Below are 17,255 nucleotides of genomic sequence, written 5' to 3'. Positions count from 1 at the left end.
AAGCCTGTGCACCATGGCAGTAAAATTAAAAAAAAAAAAAAGCAAATACCTTGGGAAAGGTACCATTTGAAGGCCCAGGGAGCCAACCCCTGAACCAAGCTATCTAGTAGATCGCCAGGACTTTGGGCCCCATCCTGGGAACACGAGTGGTCTTTTCATCTGTACAAATGCTGTAACTCCAAAATAGAGTCCCTTTAAAGACCCCCAAAGAGAATCATCAGCCAGAGACATACAAGGATACTCTGGCTTAGAGAAAAATGTCCTCCCATCCTGTCCCTTCTCAGTAAGACCCAGACTGTGAACCCTTCTCCACTTAGCAACATTTTCCTGGAGCAAATCTTGTTCTATAGGGAGCCTCTCTTGGTCAGTTGACCTTAAGGAGTTGAATGTTGGAAGGCTGGAGAGGCCCCTATGGATCAAACCAGTGTCTTCATTTTACAGGCAGGGAAGGTCTTCTGCAGGAGGAATGAGGGGAGCCAAGAGCACACAGCCCACCAGGAATGGGCTGTAGCCCAGGCCTCCTGAATCCCAGCGCAGTGCCTGCCCGTTCATTATTCATTCACTCAAGTCTTTTTTGAGCATCTCCTGTGAGCCAGCTTCTGAGGAGGTCATGGCACGGTGGTGAACCAGGCCCTGCCTTCCAGCTGAGCTCACTTTAGGCACCACCTGAGGCAACACTCCCGGGCAGCTGTGTTTAACCTCTTCCCAGCCCCGACACACGTAACCAATGAGATACACACGTGTGATGAGCTCTCTGGATGGTCACTCCCACGTGTGACACATTCTTCCGACACACCACTCTTGTCACGTGACTCTCGCTCAGCCCCCGCCCCCCCCACCCCCCGCCCCCAGGGACGCCCACCTGGATGCAAGTCCTTGGGGAGATGTCATTCCAGGGATAACTTGGACTCTCATTTGTCCCAAACCCGAACTTTAGTGGTGACAAAGCATGAGTGACTGCGAGGCACCGTGAGCCAGTGGGGCGCCAGGTCCTGTCTCTTTCTTTGGGTGAAATGATCTTGCAGCCCAGGGTGAGGGGAGCCCACAGATGTGCTCAGGGCCTGGTCAGTCATCGGATGGAATGGGAGGTATGTGCCATTGACTGAGTCCCTGATCCCACAGGGCCTCAAAATGGAGAGAAGTCATGAGTGCAGAAGCCTGAGGCTTCTGCCTGCAAGGATGAGGCCACTGAGTGAGGAGGGAGGCTCAGAGGGGAGTGGGGTGGACAGGCAGGCTGAGCTGAGGGTCAGAGAGGGCGAGTCTCTGTGCCAAGGTCCCTGGTGAATGAGGGTGGGTGAGGAGCCTAAACCCTGGCCTCCCGGCCTGTACGCTCTGCTTCTCTGTCTCTAAGCTTCCGGAAGGACGAGACCTAGCCAGTCCCTGCTATCTCCAAACAGCGTGCCCTTAGAGAGTGTTTGCCAGAAAAGAGGCCGTCCGGGGCAAGTCCTGGTTCCTCCACTCACTAGTTAAGGAAGTTTTGGCAAGCTACTTATCTGTGCTGTGCCTCAGTTTCTTCTTCTGTGCAACGACAATAAAAATAGTAATCCTGGGACTTCCCTGGTAGTCCAGCGGTAAAGAATCTGCCTAACACTGCAGCGGACTCGGATTTGATCCTTGGTTGGGGAACTAAGATCCCACGTGCTATGAGGCAGCTAAGTCTGTGAACCACAACTAGAAAAGCCTGTGTACCACAATGAAGACCCAGAACAGCCACACAAAGAAGCAGAAAAGTAGCCCTAAGTTCTTAGGATTGCAGGTAGAACTGACTGATCTAACATATGAAAAGAGCTTAGAACGGTGCCCTGTGCCCAACCGTGTCTTGGAAGGCAGGCTTCCTCATTATTACTGTTATTATTATTTCTGAGGCAGGAAGGGTGGGCGCAAACTCACCTGCTGCCCTGGATGGGTTTGTTGTTCACTGTTCGCCACTCAGATGATCCTGCCTCCCGGGAGTAGATGTAATAACCCAGGAGCTCTGGGCTGTCTTTCACTGGATCCCAGGTCAGGGAGACAGAGGTCTGTGTGTCTCGGAAAGCTTGAACTTGCGTTGGAGGCGGGAGAGTGGCTAAAACACAGAAATATGGGCTGAGTGAAGATGCTGTCCCATGGCTGGGAAGGGGGAGAGGTGTGGGAGAGGCAGAGAGGGGCGCACACAGCATGGGGGTGGGGGTGGCAGGGGGTAGCCACAAGCACTTCAGACATGCCCTGGGGCTTTGGGCAGGTCTTTCCCAGTTCCAGAGGCATGGTCCAGGCTCTTGTATTCTGAAAGTCCTCTCTCACCTCCAAACATTTCCACTTCCTCATTAAAATTCTTTTATCAATCCTTACTGTCACTTTCTCTCCTAGAAGTTACCGGATCTGACAATTTTCCTCAGCCCTTATCTTCAAGCTCTAGGAAACATAGTTTGTTTCCCTTTGAAACGTTATCTTTCATGGCTTTCTCAGACAATGTTCCTTGAAGTGGGTCTGCCATGATTTGTTAAATGAAAAGATCTCTGGATGGATGGATGGGAGAATGGATGGAGGGATAGATGGATGAATGGATGGAACGATGGACAGACGGACGGATGGATGGATGGACAGAGGGATGGATGGATGATGGATGGATGTCAGATACAGGAACTTCCTAGTACTCTTTGTATTTCTCAAACTCCTTACATATCTGTTTATGTTTTCCCCTCTTCCCTTTGTCCCTAAATTTGAGACTCCTCCAAGCCTCAGTTCCTTGGCTTGCTCCGTTTTTCTTGAACTCTTTTCAAGAAAGGCATGGAGGGTCCACTATGCCCATGGCTTCAATCCTCACTTCTCTGCAGGTGAATCCCCAGGCTTTACCGCCAGCCCTGCTCTCTCTCCTGAATTCTAGAGCCTCATCTTCCATTTCCCCTGGACACTTCTCCTTATGTTCCAGTGGTCCTTTGAAGTCAAAAGGCAAAGGCTGAACTCAGCATCCATCCAACAGAAACCCAGTATCTCCTGAATGCCTACTCTGCGCCAGGCTCTGTACCTGGCCCAGGGGAGGTGCTGAGATGTAGACTTGGGGTCCTGGGCTCAGGAAGGTCCCATCACAAATTTCAGTCTCAGATTGAAGGCAGAGTGGCAGTGGATGGAGGCTGGGTGGTGGGACAGGCTTGAAGGTCAGGCATGGCCATCCACGAGACCTGACTCTACCAGTGGGCAAGAACTGGAGCTGAGGGTGTCCATGTATGGAGTCCTCCTCACACGCTAAAACCTTGATTTCAAGGAGGATGTCAAGACCTGAGGGTATGTTTGTGATATAACATTAATTTAAAAAAGTAGAATGCAAAGCTCTACATATGGCTTGATTGGACTTTCAAGAAGAGGCACTGGTAGGCATGTGGTTGAAAGACCAGAAGCCCAGGTACCTGGATTCTCACAGTGGTTACCCTGTCAGTGGGATTTTGGGGGGTGGGGTGTTCTTGCCCTTCCTTCCCTCCTTCCTTCCCTCCCTCGCTTCCATTCTCTCCTTCTCTCTTGCTCCTTTTGTATTTTCCTACTTTTGTGCAATACTTTTGCTTTCATGCTGCTGCTGCTGTCGCTGCTAAGTCGCTTCAGTCGTGTCCGACTCTGTGCGACCCCATAGACGGCAGCCCACCAGGCTCCCCTGTCCCTGGGATTCTCCAGGCAAGAACACTGGAGTAGGTTGCCATTTCCTTCTCCAATTGCTTTCATAATACAAGTCAATTCCTTTTCTTTTTCCTCTCCTCCCCTCCTCTCTTTTCTTTTCCTCTCCTTTCCTTCTCTGAAGTGTACCAGAACCTTGCCCTAAGGCTACCTTGTGGTCCAGAGACTGCCTACATCCAATCACAAACCACTCACTGGCTGGAACCCTGAATCAAGCTTAATTGTTAACCAGACTAGAATGAAAGAAAAACTCCATCTGCCCACCAACCTATTTATACTTACGATGAATATGTACATGCATTCATGTGGGCTAAGTTGCGTCAGTTGTGTCTGACTCTTTGCAACCCCATGGACAGAGGAGCCTGGAGGCTCCTCTGTCCATGGGGATTCTCTGGGCAAGAATACTGGGGTGGGTTGCCATGCCCCTCCACCAGGGGATCTTCCCAACCCAGGGATAGAACCTGCGTCTCTTACATCTCCTGCATTGGCAGGCAGGTTCTTTACCACTAGCACCATCTGGGAAGCCTGAATATATGCATATATATATATATATTATTTTTTTCCCTACATTATTGAGCACTACAAATCTAGGACTTGGCAATCTTCCCCACACAGGCCTTGCAGCACATCAGGCTCTTCTCAGATGGGCTGTGCTGCAGTTGGTTCCCTAAAAGACTCGTTGATGATGGCAGCTCCAGGGACCCGTCTGGTCTTATCAAAGAGAGAAAGACCCCACAATCCAGAGGCCTCAGAGGAGAGAGGGAACCCTGGCAAGTCAGGACTAGCATGAAGCTGCCGCTGGGAGGCTCAGGAAGGAGCCAGAGGGAGGGGTGATAACCAGACCTTCAGAACAGTATGTTTGGCAGGTGAGGACATCAAGGTTTGCAGCTCAGAAATGACCTGCCCAGGTCCATGCTGTGCTGCTATTGAGAGGGGTTGCACCCCACAAGGGCTTCCCTGGTGGCTCAGAGGTTAAAGCGTCTGCCTCTAATGCGGGAGACCTGGGTTCGATCCCTGGGTGGGGAAGATCCCCTGGAGAAGGAAATGGTAACCCACTCCAGTACTCTTGCCTGGAGAATCCCATGGATGGAGAAGCCTGGTAGGCTACAGTCCATGGGGTTGCAAAGAGTCGGACACGACTGAGCAACTTCACTTTCACTTTCTTTCCACCTGATGAGGCAGGGCTGGGGGATGGGACCAAGGAGAGGGCGGGAGGCCTGCCCAGGGGCTCAATCCTGGCTGCACGAGGGGGATCAGGCTCTAGTTGGAGACCTTTAGCCCTGAGGGGCATTGGTCACAGACAGCTCCTGTCTGGACCCAGCTGGATTCTGCAACTCACGAATTGTTGATCTAGAAAAAAAAATGCCTGTACTTCCAAGAGCCTCTTGCCCAGAGAAATGTAATTCTTGATGGTCTGAAACTTTACAGGCCTGTAATCATGTTGCTTCTTGGCTTTGTGATAGGTAGAGTGGTCAGGAGCAGAGAAATGTGTGTGGCTCTGTCCCTGCAGCCACCGGGGGCCCGAGGCTTGGGTGCTGACAGCCTGGCTTGGCCTGCGCCCGTCTCCTGCATCCCAGGTACCTGGCTTCCCCCTCAAGGCGATGGGCTCGCTGGGCTCCGAGGGATCGCTCATGCCGTACTGGTTTATCGCCCGCACTCTGAAGACGTATGACTTCCCTTTCTCCAGATCCAAGAGGGCGAATCTTGGGGATTTCACAGGAGCTTCCGAGTTGATGGCCTCCCAGGTGCCACTACCTATGACCGACTGAGACAAAGGAGAGAAACTTGGTGTTGGTTAAGTGGGAGGGCACTTCCCACACGTGCTCTCATTAACCTCTCTCCCCACCCCAGGATGCCCCTCAATATCTGAGCTTTGGATTCACCTGCCTCTGTGATGTCTCTACCTGGATGCCCGTTGAGCATCTCACATTCCGTGGAGCTGACCCTGAACTTGCCTCCACGCCAGTGCTGCCCACATCTAGTCAAAGGCACCCATCCTTCCAGCTGCTCAGGTCAGAATCCAGGAAGCCTTCTTGGATTCTTTCTCTCATTTCTCACCCTCAAATACGCTCCATCAGTGAATTCAGTTGGGGGAATTCCCTGGCGGTCCAGTGGTTAGGCTTGGGGCTTTCACTGCCAGGACCCAGGTTTGATCCCTGATTGGGGCACTAAGATCCTACAAGCTGCACAGTGCGGCCAAAAAATAAAACAAAACAACCAACCAAAAAATACCCCCAAATCCCAAATCCAGCTGGCTGGCTCTACCTTGAAAATTTATCCAGAATCTAACCATGGTTAACCTCTCTCATGCTTCCTTCCAGAACCTTGATCCAGAGCCACTGTCGTCTCTCACCATCTGAGTTATCTCAGTAGCCTCTGATCTGGTCTGCCTGTTTCTAACTTTAACTCCCTTCAATCTTTTCTCCAAATGACAGGCAGAGAAATCCTTTTACAGCACAAGTCAAATCCCATCTGTGTCTGCTCAGAACCCTCCCAAGCCCTGAGTCTCCCCGGAGTAAAAGCTGCTTCGTGGTCTGACTCCTGCCATCTGCCTGGTCACGTTCCACGTCCCACTTTGTCGGCCCACCAGGCTCTGTGGCCCCCTGCTGCTCCTCAATGGTGCCAGGCTCCACCCCTGCCTCTGGGTCTTTGCACTTGCTGGTCTTTTTTCCTGGGATGTTCTTCCCCCAGAGATCTCTGGCTGGCCCCTCACTTCCTTTAGTGCTGTGCTTAGCTGCTCAGTCATGTCCGACTCTTGCAATCCCATCGACTGTAGCCTGCCAGGCTCCTCTGCCCATGGGATTCTCCAGGCAACAATACTGGAGTGGGTTGCCATTTCCTTCTCCAGGGGATCTTCCTGACTCAGGCATTGAACCGGGGTCTCCTGCATTGCAGATAGATTCATTACTGACTGAGCTTTGAGGGAAGCATCATTTCCTTTAGGCTTTTACTCAAAACTCACCTTCTCAGGGAGACCTCTCCGGTTCCTCCATCTAAATGTCAGTAGCCCCTTCGCCTCAACACTTCAAATCCCTTCCAGAGCTGGAGATAACCTCAAAAGGTCATTTAATCCACCCCTCTGCCTCTGTGTAGGGCTATGTTCAGGACTTTCAGACAGGAAATTCTCATCAGGGTTCCCCAGGGGACGCCTCTGGGGTCTCTCAGCGCCTCCCTGGACCTCCACTCCCCCTCACATCCGGGTCCCACAGTGTTTCTATTTCTCCGGCTGGCCTGGGGGTGGGGCCCTAGGGGTCGCCATACCTTCTCCAGGAAGTACGTCAGCGGGGCTTTGCCCCGGGGTCTCGGCTCCTCCCAGGCCAGAACCACATAGGCCTCACGGATCTCGCTGCCATGGACATTAGTCGGGGGTGAGGGGATGGTCACAAAGTCTGGAACCAGAGTTACCCAGGGTCTGAGATGTGTGGGCCCTTAGAGACCCCAGCTCTCAGCCCCCCACTTCATTGAGGACAGGGCCAGGGCCCAGAAAAGAGGCAGGAACTTGCTTCAGTCACCCAGCAAGGCTGGGCAGGGCAGGGCTGGAACCAGAGCCCAGGTCTCCCCACGTCCTGCTGGAGACTTTCCCCAATGTCTGCTTCCCCCAGGAGGGGTTCAGTCACCCACCTGAGAGCCTGGCCCCCCACCCGGATCTCTGCCCACGCTCACCACCCCACCCATGCCCGCAGACAACTTCTGCCTCGGGTCAGTTTGTGTCCCAGCTTCCAGACCACAAGGGGGGCAGTGCTGGAGTCTTAAGGCCAAGTGTCAGGGGGTTCACACATACCGTCAAAGTCATCTGTGCTGACCGTGATGGTTTTTCCCATATCAAAGGGAATCTCTAGGGTGGAGAATGGAACCCATTAGTGGAGAACTAAGGGCTGCAGGGTGTGTGGCTGGGTCAGGAAGGGACAGGGCAGGGCCTGCCCCGCCCTGGGGGCAAATTCCTCCCCCTTCTCCTGGTCCTGACCTCTCGGCCCCTCTCTGTGTGTCCTCGGGCAGGTGGCATTCTCAGACCCCAGAGGTGCTCTGCCCGCTGGGGGCAAAGGGGCACAGAAAGGAGGAGCAATGGGGTCGGATTCCAAGGGCACAGCACACCCGTGTCAGGGTGACTCCTCGGGGCTGAGAGGGCTGTGTCCCCCACTCTCTGCCTCCCCGCCTCCACCCTCCAGGCTGGGAGCTTCTGAGTGAGGGCAGTTTCCCTCCTGCAGGTTAAGGGCATCTGAAGAAGGTGCTGTGGTTTCACCCCAGATTAGCATCTGGTGCTAAGATTTGTGTTTCTTTCATCAGACAAGCTCTACCTCCCCCTCAGGCTAGGGGCTGCTACGGACAGCACCGTGTCTCCTCCATCAGACTAGGGGTCCCTGAGGCTGTGTCAAAGCTATGGTTTTTCCAGTAGTCATGTTTGGATGTGAGAGTTGGACTATAAAGAAAGCTGAGTGCTGAAGAATTGATGCTTTTGAACTGTGGTGTTGGAAAAGACTCTTGAGAGTCCCTTGGACTGCAAGATCCAATCAGTCCATCCTAAAGGAGATCTGTCCTGGGTGTTCGTTGGAAGGACAGATGTTGAAGCTGAAGCTCCAATACTTTGGCCACCTGATGTGGAGAATTTACTGCTTAGAAAAGACCCTGATTCTGGGAGGGATTGGGGGCAGGAGGAGAAGGGGACGACAGAGGATGCGATGGTTGGATGGCATCACTGACTCAATGGACATGAGTCTGGGTAAACTCTGGGAGTTGGTGATGGACAGGGAAGACTGGTGGGCTGCGGTCCATGGGGTCGCAAAGAGTCGGACACGACTGAGCGACTGAACTGAACTGAACTGAGGCTGTGTCTCCTCCATCAGACTGGGGGTTCCTGAGGGCTGGGCTGCGTCTCGTCTCCTGGACCAGGGCTGAGAATGGGGGCCGTTCGCCTGTCTCCTGTGTGAGGCAGTCCTGGGTGTGCCCTGACAGATGCTCTAGCATGTCCTTCAGGGCCTCTGTGCCCACCTGTCTTCCTCTGAGCTTCGTCGCGGTCGCCCATGACAACCGGCTCAGAAGCCTTGGAGGGGACGCTGCTGCCCGCTCTGTTGATAGCTCTCACCCGGAACCGGTAGCTCTGGCCTTCGATGAGGCCTTGGATTGGGCACCGACAGGTCCCGCCGGGAGCCTGGTGGCACGGCACCCATTCCTCAGACTCTCCCTGGCACCTGTGGGAGAGAAGCCCCGGCTTCAGCCCCTGCCCGTGACTCACACCCTCCCAGTCTGAGCCTCTACCAGGACATTCCCCTACCCTGGGCTGTCCGCCCAGCTCGTCTCGGCCAGGGAAACACCTGCTCTCCATTTAAAAGCCTGGCTCCAGCCTTGGGTCCGCAGGAGGCCTTCTCACCAACCAGGATGCTAATCGAAAGAGCTAGTGCCTTTCATGGAACTCTCCTGTGGGCTGGAGCTGTGCTGTGCCCATCACATCCATCATCTTGTTTAATCCTGAAGGTCCTTGAGGTTAGGTGTGATTACTTTCACTCTACCAATGGGATCTGAGTTTAAAGAGTGAGATGACTTGCCCAAGTCACATGGCTCATGAGTGGGTGACTTAGTATTTCCCCAGAGGACTGTCCACTCCCCTGTTGGTGTGTGTTCTAGGGTGACCCTCAGAGTCTGGGATCTCTACACCCTCTGGGTACCGCCATTCCTCGCACTGGCTGGATGGGGCAGTGTACCTCAGTTTCCTCATCTGTAGAATGGAGCACGAGAGCATCCCCTACCCCCTCAGATAGGGATTGTCGTGAGGATTCAAGTGGTTGGATTAGGCCTTACCTCCAGCTAGGGCCTCGGAGCTGGCGGGTGGAGGAGGCGGCGCGTCCAGGCCCTCCCCTTCCTGGGAAGCCCCTCCCTCCAGGCTCAGTGCTCCCAGGTCTCTGTCACTCAGGGAGGCGAGTAGCCACCGAAGCCTCGTGTGCTCAGGCTTCAAGCACTGATGTTTGCCCCTGCCAGGGTCAGCTCGTGCCGTAAAGGGCCCAGGGGCAGCGGCTGCCTCCAGAGGTGGACACCCTTCTGTTGCCCCTAAATAACACACCTACCTCCTGCCCTGTGCCCAGGAGAGGCATGCGGTCCCTTTTTCCTGTGGCCCCGCCCTTGTTCTCACAGAACCATCTCCCCCCGCGGGCTCTGCCACTCAAGAGACCCACTCACAGCTCGATGGAGTAGCCAGTGATGGGGTTGCCCCGGGTGTCGCTGGGCGGGGTCCAGGTCAGGATGAGGCAGTCTCTGTTCACATTCAGGCATCGAACGTTCAAGGGGGAGCCTGGGACCCCTGGCTTCTCGGCCACAGCATCTGAAACCCGGGATGGTGAGGGGCGTGGGAAGAGAGTAGGGGCGGCTCTTCTAGTCAATGTCCACTCGGCAACCAACCCCCTCCCATTCCCACCCAGCACCTTCTTCTCACGAATCCCCCAGGGGTGCAGTTGATCTTGAAGACCAAGACCTGAATGACAGCCTGTTCTTTTAAACAGCAGCATCTAGGGGTGGGTGGGTGGGAGTCCAGTTTATTAGGGGCCCATTCTACACCATCTGCCTGAGCAATTGGCACAATTCATCTTTGAGTCCCAGAGCAACTCTCCGTTTTGCAGGTGGGAATACTGAATCTCCTAGAGGAAAAGCCAATCGCCCAAGGTCACCCAGCCAGTGAAGCGGCAAAACCCGGAAGCAAAAATCAAGCAGGACTAGAAGGATGCCAGCCCACGCTCAGCCCTCCTCTCCAGCTAGCTCCAAGCCTGAGAATCTCAGGCTGGGTCCCTTTGGAGGGTCATGGGCAGTCTTAGAAAGACTCTGCCTCAACACCCGCATTCACTATATAGCTGGGACACCGAGGCCCCAAGGAGCTGGGGGCTCGCCCACGTGTCCCACGGCAAGTCGGTCAAGGCAGAGTCCTGGTCCCTGGGCTCTGGCTGGGCGCCCTCCTCCAGCCACCCCTTACCTCTCACAAACACGTAGGCGCTCTGCTCCCGGAGCCCAGAGGGCGAAGGCACCTGGACTGTGTAGAGGCCTTCATCCTCCTTGTAGGCGCAGGCCACCTTCAGGACTGCCTGGCGGTCAGCGTAGAGGATCTGCCGGCGGCCGGAGGACCTCAGCAGCCTCCCTGTGGGGAGAGGGGTTCCAGGGTGAGCTCCTGGGGGATCTGGAGCTCAGCCGGGAACCCATAGGTGCTTCGGGGTTCACAGGCAGAGATGCGGTTGGCCAGGCTAGAGCCTGAGGCTCTGCTGGGGAGTTGGGGAAGGGAGTAGTGACCTTCAGGACTCTGCCAAGGTGGTCTCTGAACTCTCCTCTGTAGCAGGCTTGGCGGGGGTGGGGGTGGGGGGTGGGGAGCACCTGGGGAAGGGGCTGGGGGCTGCTGGCTCGGTGAGGAGTTGGAGGTTCTCTGAGAAAGTGGAAACAAGAGCAGTGGGGGCCTGGTGTGAGAGGCAGAGGCTCTTTGGGAGGCTGGGGGCTCAAGGAAGGAGATAGGGCTTGGTGGGTGGGGGTTGTGAGCTCAAGGAAGGGAGGGGGCTTGTTCAGGGGATGGGGACTCAGGAAAGGGGGAGAGGACTTACTGAGAGGGTTGGGGTGTTGGTGAGGAGGGTCAGGGTCGGGGAGGAGGGTGGGAGGTCGGCAGCTGGGACCTTAGGGAGAGGGCTGGGGACTCAGGGAAGGGGCCAGGGGCTCCAGGCCTCACCCGAGGTCCTGCTGTGCACCATGCTGCTCCTTGTCCCTGCAAAGGCCCCTCCTGCCTGTCAGCACCTCTGTTCCCAAGGATCTACGGGTCTGGGGGACATCTCGGCCTGTTATCACAGCTGTTTCTCAGGGCTCGTGGCTTCTCTACTCCTCTGCCCCCAGCCCCCCAAGGGGCACCTCCCTAGGCTCAAGCTGCTGAGGGTGCTGCACTCCTGGCCCTTCGGCTGCTGGCTTGGTCATGAATAGGGCAGGAGGTCCAGCCATCTGCCTCCTCCCTGGCTGGTCCGTCTCTTCCTGCCTGAGCTGACTAGGCCTTCCCCAGCCCTGGCCTGTGATCCCCCAGAGGTCTTCCAGCTCACGAGTAGCAGTTCTTGCCTGCACCCACAAACTGACTCTGAAAAGCCTGAGGCAAGTGCCCTGACCCTCCGTAGGCTGACCTGCCTCCTGCGCTTGCCTCTGTTCCTGTTGCTTCATACGTCCTCACCCGAGGGTGCTGATGGCGATCACGTGTGCATAAAGGGCTCTCAACCAGAGGCTCTAGAGGGGCAGAGGCTGCAGTTGTGTTTCGGCTTCCTGCCCTCTCTTGGATGGAGGGCCCCCTGACTTAATGGCGTGTCTGTGCCTCCCCCTGGCCTGGCACCCAGTGCAGGCTTGGCACTGTGAGTACTCAGTGACCCTTGGCAGGGTGATTTGATCTGAGCCCACCTGGCTTGTTCAGCTTCCCTCTGCCTCGTCCACGCTCATCACTCGGCTTGTACGGGTTAGGGGAGAGGCATAGCTGAGTTCCTCTCTCCACCAGGGGTCTATCTCTGCCTCTGCAGGCTGGGGGCTGGGACCGGGGTTCCTCACCGTCTCGGAACCACTGGATGTTCTGCTCGGCGTCCAACACATCTTCTGAAAATAGGCACTTCAGGGAGAAGGTTTCCTTCTCACGGGCGAAGACCGGCTTCAGCACTGATGTGAAGTCCACGCTGGGGCCAAACATCAGTCCTGGTGGTAACAGAAATTTAGGACAGAAGTTTTCTGAGGCCGTGTCAGCTTAGCCTGGGGCTTAGATGGGAGTGAGGAGGACCTTCTGGGGTGTCCCCACTCCTTTGGGTCAAGATTCACAGTTCTCCAGGTGGTCTTAACGAGAAGAGCCTGATGCTGGGGGCTGCGGGTGGGGAAGAGATGTCTTTAGGTGGTACTACGTGAACTGAAATGGTAAATATCCATTTGTCTGCTTGGCTTTGCCTTTTTCTCATTCAGCTTTGGCCACTGGACAGCCCAGTGGCCAGGGACAGCTCTGAGGTGCCTAGGGGCCCCCAGAAGCCAGTCCACAAGTATTAACAGTTTATAGGCAATCCCCACGTGGACATCCCTTTGTGGGGAATGGACAGTTATATTCTAAAGGGACCCCAGATACCTCCTCCCTGAAAGCCCGTCCCTCCCCAGCCTCCTTACTTTTAAACATCTCCGAATCGAAGCCAGCATCCTTCCCCAGGTAAGCTGAAACCCAGAGCAAATGGGAGTTGGAGAAGGCTCAGCACCCTCACTCCTACTGGGTTTTGGGGGCATGGCCTCTGGGTGTGCGTTCAACTCCTGGTCTAGCAGGGCCTCCCTTTAAGGCTCGGAGAACGTTCCCTGGCCTATCTGTGCCTTGGTTCCTTCCTGAGTCCTACCTGTTGGGGGTGGAGGTGGGTTCTGAATACCTGAGTTCACATGAACAAAGCCCTTAGCAGGACCCTGGCATATAGTTGGTGCTCAATAAATGGTGTTTTCCTTCCCAAGAGCTTCCCTGGTAGCTCAGCTGGTAAAGCTGGTAAAGAGCTGCCTGCATTGTAGGAGACCCCAGGTTCGATTCCTGGGTCAGGAAAATCCCCTGGAAAAGGGATAGGCTACTGACTCCAGTGTTCTTGGGCTTCGCTGGTGGCTCAGATGGTAAAGAATCCACCTGCAATGTGGGAGACCTGGGTTTGATCCTTGGGTTGGGGAGATCCCCTGGAGGAGGGCATGGCAACCCACTCCAGTATTCTTGCCTGGAAAATCGCCATGGACAAAACCCACCCACTACTAGGGTCACAGAGTCCTAGAGGTGGAGCATGGTCAGACTGGGATTTCTGGTAGGTTCAGGGCAGCACTAGGAAAAACTCCTGGTGGCTTCAGGGTGAAGTCCAAGGTGGTGTGGACACAGATCACCAGGGGACAGTGAGAACAGTTTTTGTTCACATAGCACGCACCACGTGCTGCTTTTTAAGGCATTTAATCCTCACAGCAGCCTTGTCTGTAGGTGACATCATTATCCTCTAATACAGATGGGGAAACAGGCATGATCACCCAGCGAGCACCCCAAGAGCCTGAAACCACTGCATGACACTGGTCCCTGGGAAGGCTCTGATGGAGGGAGGGATGGGGATTCAGAGGAGGTGATGGAAAGGAGAGGCAGACAGAGGGAGGCAGGGTCGGAGGGCCTGATGCCTGACCTTGCACTCGACTTTGGACAGCTCAGATTCCACCCAGAGAGCCTGGCCCAGCAGCGGGGACAACTGCCTCCCAAGAGCTATTTGGGGAATAGGGAAGAGGGGTGGAAAGGCTGTGAAGGACAGTTAAACAAGGAATGATGAGAGCTGGGGGGGTGGGGCTGGACTCCAGCCTGCCTGCCACCCAGTATGTGTGTGAGTGTGTGTGTGTGTGTGTGTGTGTGAGTGAGTGTGTGTTTGAATTTGCATACATGGAGTTTCTCTTTCTGGGTCCTTAGGGCAAGGCCTTGGGCTAACCGGTCCATCCTAAAGGAAATCAGTCCTGAATATTCATTGGAAGGACTGATGTTGAAGCTGAAACTCCAATACTTTGGCCACCTGATGCGAAGAGCTGACTCATTTGAAAAGACCCTCATGCTGGGAAAGACTGAGGGCGGGAGAAGGGGACGACAGAGGATGAAATGGTTGGATGGCATCACCGACTCAACGGACATGGGTTTGAATAAACTCCGGGAGTTGGACAGGGAGGCCTGGAGTGCTGCAGTCCATGGGATCACAAAGAGTCGGACACGACTGAGCGACTGAACTGAACTGAACTTAAGCTCAAAGCTGTGGCCTTCTTGGCTAGACTGCCTGGGCCATGGGCTGATAGGGTGGGGAGGAGGATTATCTTTCCCCAAGAGCTTGCTGCAGCCAAGCTCTACCTAAACCATCTCATTTAACCCACGGGAGCATCTGAGGTGGCAGGAGGGCTCCCCCTTGCAGGTGGGGAGGTCAGGGAAGCGAGGTGGCACCCAGGCTCACACGGCCCATCAGCATCAGAGGAAGCTTGTGGTCTAGGGTCTGGTGGACTCAAGGGTCTCTTCTGCTTTGGGCTCTGATCAATGCCCAAGAGGAGCCTGAGCTAAATGGGAAATATGCACCAGAAGCTAAAAAGGGCAGTGAGAGTCAGCAGGGGAGGTGGTAGGACTCGGCCTTTGCCCCTGCTGGGGACCAGGCCGCCTTCCCAGAGGTCCTGGGATCTGGACCCAAGCCCAACCTGGTGGGACAAGCCTGCTCTCGAACAGGCACTGAATTGGGATACAGGTTGTATAGCCTCAGGGTGGAGAATCTCACTTGCTCTGAAGGCCTTGGGGAAGCAGGAGTCCCAGTGGCTGCTCTGATTACTCAATCCCAGGACAATACCCCTGCCGCGCCCCGTGTCTGGCGCGTCCTCATCTGCCTGTCCAGGGTTTGCTGTGGGCTGCCCGGCCTGTTGGGCACGGGAGGACTCACTGCGGACAAGGACTTTGGCAAAGGAGGAGGCCTGGCCGTAGGCGTTCTTGACCTTCACTGTGTAGGTGGCTGCGTCCTCAATGGTACATCTGAAAAGGAGGAGGGAGATGTTTCCCCGAGGCTACTGGGCTCCACGGAAAACTCAAGTCCCGAGAGCAGGGTGAGTGGGGAAGGGGGTGGTTATGGGAGGCTCTAGGTCAGGGCCGGCCCCTGAGAAGCTGGGTGACTTTGGGCTGCCCCCGTCCCTCTCTACACCTCCAGGCCCTCCTTTGAAAACCGGGGAAAACAACACCGCAGCTTAAGGTGAAAGTGCTTTGAAAATACAATTGTTAGGATATCATTTGAGCTAAGTGACTGGTCCAGAGTCACAGAACAACTGGAATTCAACCCCACTTCAAGGGGACAAGCCCGCTCTCAGGCACGGCCTCCCTGCTCTGTCAACACCTCCTGGGCAGAACTCTGGAGCAGGAGATGCCCGGGCACACCGCCAGCCTGTGCGAGACCTGGGCCAGTTGCCCAGGTGTTCTCAAGCCCAGGCCTGGGGCTCACCACCAGCCAGACCAACCCTGTTCCTTGTGGAGCCTGGGGCTGGCTCCATCCAAGGGCCACCGTGGCAGCAGGGCGTATCTGGCCCCATCGGCAAGCAGAGAGGCCCCTTGGGGCCCCCTCTTCTCCCCTACTTGCGGGTCAGTTCCACCTGCTCCCCAAGGCTGCCCCGGCCCTGTGTGCTGTCCTGGACGGTGCGGTCCATGGGGCACCTCCCTGTGGAGCCTTGGAGGGTCTGGTATTTTTGTCCACGCAGCCCCACTTGGCTTCTGGAGCCTCCTGTTTATATTCGTGTCTCCCAGAGCCCCAGTGGGTTGAGGTGGAGGGTTTGGTGTATTGGAAAGAACCCAGGTGAAAAGAGTTGACTCAACCCCAGGCCCTGCCCTGTACAAGTTGTGCAAGAGCCTTAATCTTTCAGAGCCTCAGTTTTCTCATCTGTTACATGGATGCAACAATGCTTCCTTGAGAGAATGAGGGTGGGCTTTGACAACTATGTTCGGAAAGCAGCGAGCACAGGGCTTGGCACCTGCAGGAGCTCAGCGCCTGGCAGTTCATATGAACAGTGCGTACTTTGGGGAATATTGTGCTCATTTTCTCCAAGCACGCTGCCTCTTCCTTAAACACAGTGCTTAAGACTCACTGCCTCCTGAAAGGCCTACCTAACTCTCTCTTCTGCTTCCCCTTGCACGCACGGGTGTGTGTATGTGTGTGTTCTCGCCCCCAGCAAGGAACTCTCCCCACATGCCTAGCTGCTAGCCAAGTCCAGATTTCTCACTGTGTATTCTAAGACATTGGAATCACATGGGGGTGTCTGTTAAATACCAATTCCTGGGCCCCACTTCAGACCTATTTGATCTGACTTTATAGGAATTAAAGGAGGGTCCATCCCACATTTACTATTTTGAGGCTAACGTGGTTCCTAGCTCTGAGGAGGGGTTGGACCTGCTCCGGCCTTGGTAGCGCCGGGGCTTGGGACCATGCGCCTCTCTGGGGCTCGTGGTCTCACCTCCTGATCTCCAGTGTCAGCAGTCCATAGTTGTTGGTGATTCGATACTTGCCGGCAGGAAAGAGGCGGGGGTCAATTCTCACGTCATTTTTGTACCTGTGGAGACACAGTGGAGTGTGGGAGGCAACGTGGTTCTGAGCAGGAAGGATCCTGAGCCTCTTAGACCTGGATTCCAACCTCAGTTTTGTGCTGCTTATTCATCTGTGTGACTCAGGGCAGCTCCAAACCTCAGTTTTCTCATCTGTGAAATGGGAATAATAACTGCGCTGATCTTGCAGTGTTGTTGTGATGATTAAATGGGATAAGATATGTAAAGTTTGAAGGCTATCGATGCTCAAGTGTTTATTCCCTTCTGGAGGGCAGAGAAGAGGGAGCCATAATTAGGGGTATCTGCCCCTTCCCTTACCAGGGGTACCCCCAAGGACCAGGCTCCAGCTTTTCCTTCCTCTCTGAAGGGGTACCAAGGAAAGTTCTCCATCCCTTCCTTTTTGTCAACCCTCAGGACAACAGTTCTTAATCTCAGTTCTTGTTAAAATCACCAGTTGAGTTCAGTTCAGTTCAGTCACTTAGTCATGTCCGACTCTTTGCGGCCCCATGGACTGCAGCACGCCAGGCCTCCCTGTCCATCACCAACTCCTGGA

General features: G+C 55.0%; 1 protein-coding gene across 2 annotated transcripts in view; it reads right to left on the bottom strand.

Annotated features, from left to right (window-relative positions):
• MYOM3 (myomesin 3) overlaps positions 1-17,255 on the bottom strand; it is a 52,046-nt gene that overhangs the window by 25,321 nt on the left and 9,470 nt on the right. For both annotated transcript variants that reach the window (XM_070776566.1, XM_070776575.1), the window contains exons 6-16: positions 16,615-16,710; positions 15,063-15,151; positions 12,772-12,816; positions 12,178-12,318; positions 10,595-10,756; positions 9,811-9,952; positions 8,629-8,828; positions 7,424-7,477; positions 6,904-7,031; positions 5,224-5,407; positions 1,891-2,065 (exon numbers count right to left, since the gene is read on the bottom strand). In XM_070776566.1, the coding sequence (XP_070632667.1) occupies positions 1,891-2,065; positions 5,224-5,407; positions 6,904-7,031; positions 7,424-7,477; positions 8,629-8,828; positions 9,811-9,952; positions 10,595-10,756; positions 12,178-12,318; positions 12,772-12,816; positions 15,063-15,151; positions 16,615-16,710 (1,416 nt within the window). The remainder of the gene's footprint in view (positions 1-1,890; positions 2,066-5,223; positions 5,408-6,903; positions 7,032-7,423; positions 7,478-8,628; positions 8,829-9,810; positions 9,953-10,594; positions 10,757-12,177; positions 12,319-12,771; positions 12,817-15,062; positions 15,152-16,614; positions 16,711-17,255) is intronic.

Source organism: Bos indicus, chromosome 2, assembly GCF_029378745.1.
Source record: "Bos indicus isolate NIAB-ARS_2022 breed Sahiwal x Tharparkar chromosome 2, NIAB-ARS_B.indTharparkar_mat_pri_1.0, whole genome shotgun sequence".
Lineage (NCBI taxonomy): Eukaryota > Metazoa > Chordata > Mammalia > Artiodactyla > Bovidae > Bos > Bos indicus.
This window is presented reverse-complemented; position numbering and strand designations above follow the sequence as displayed.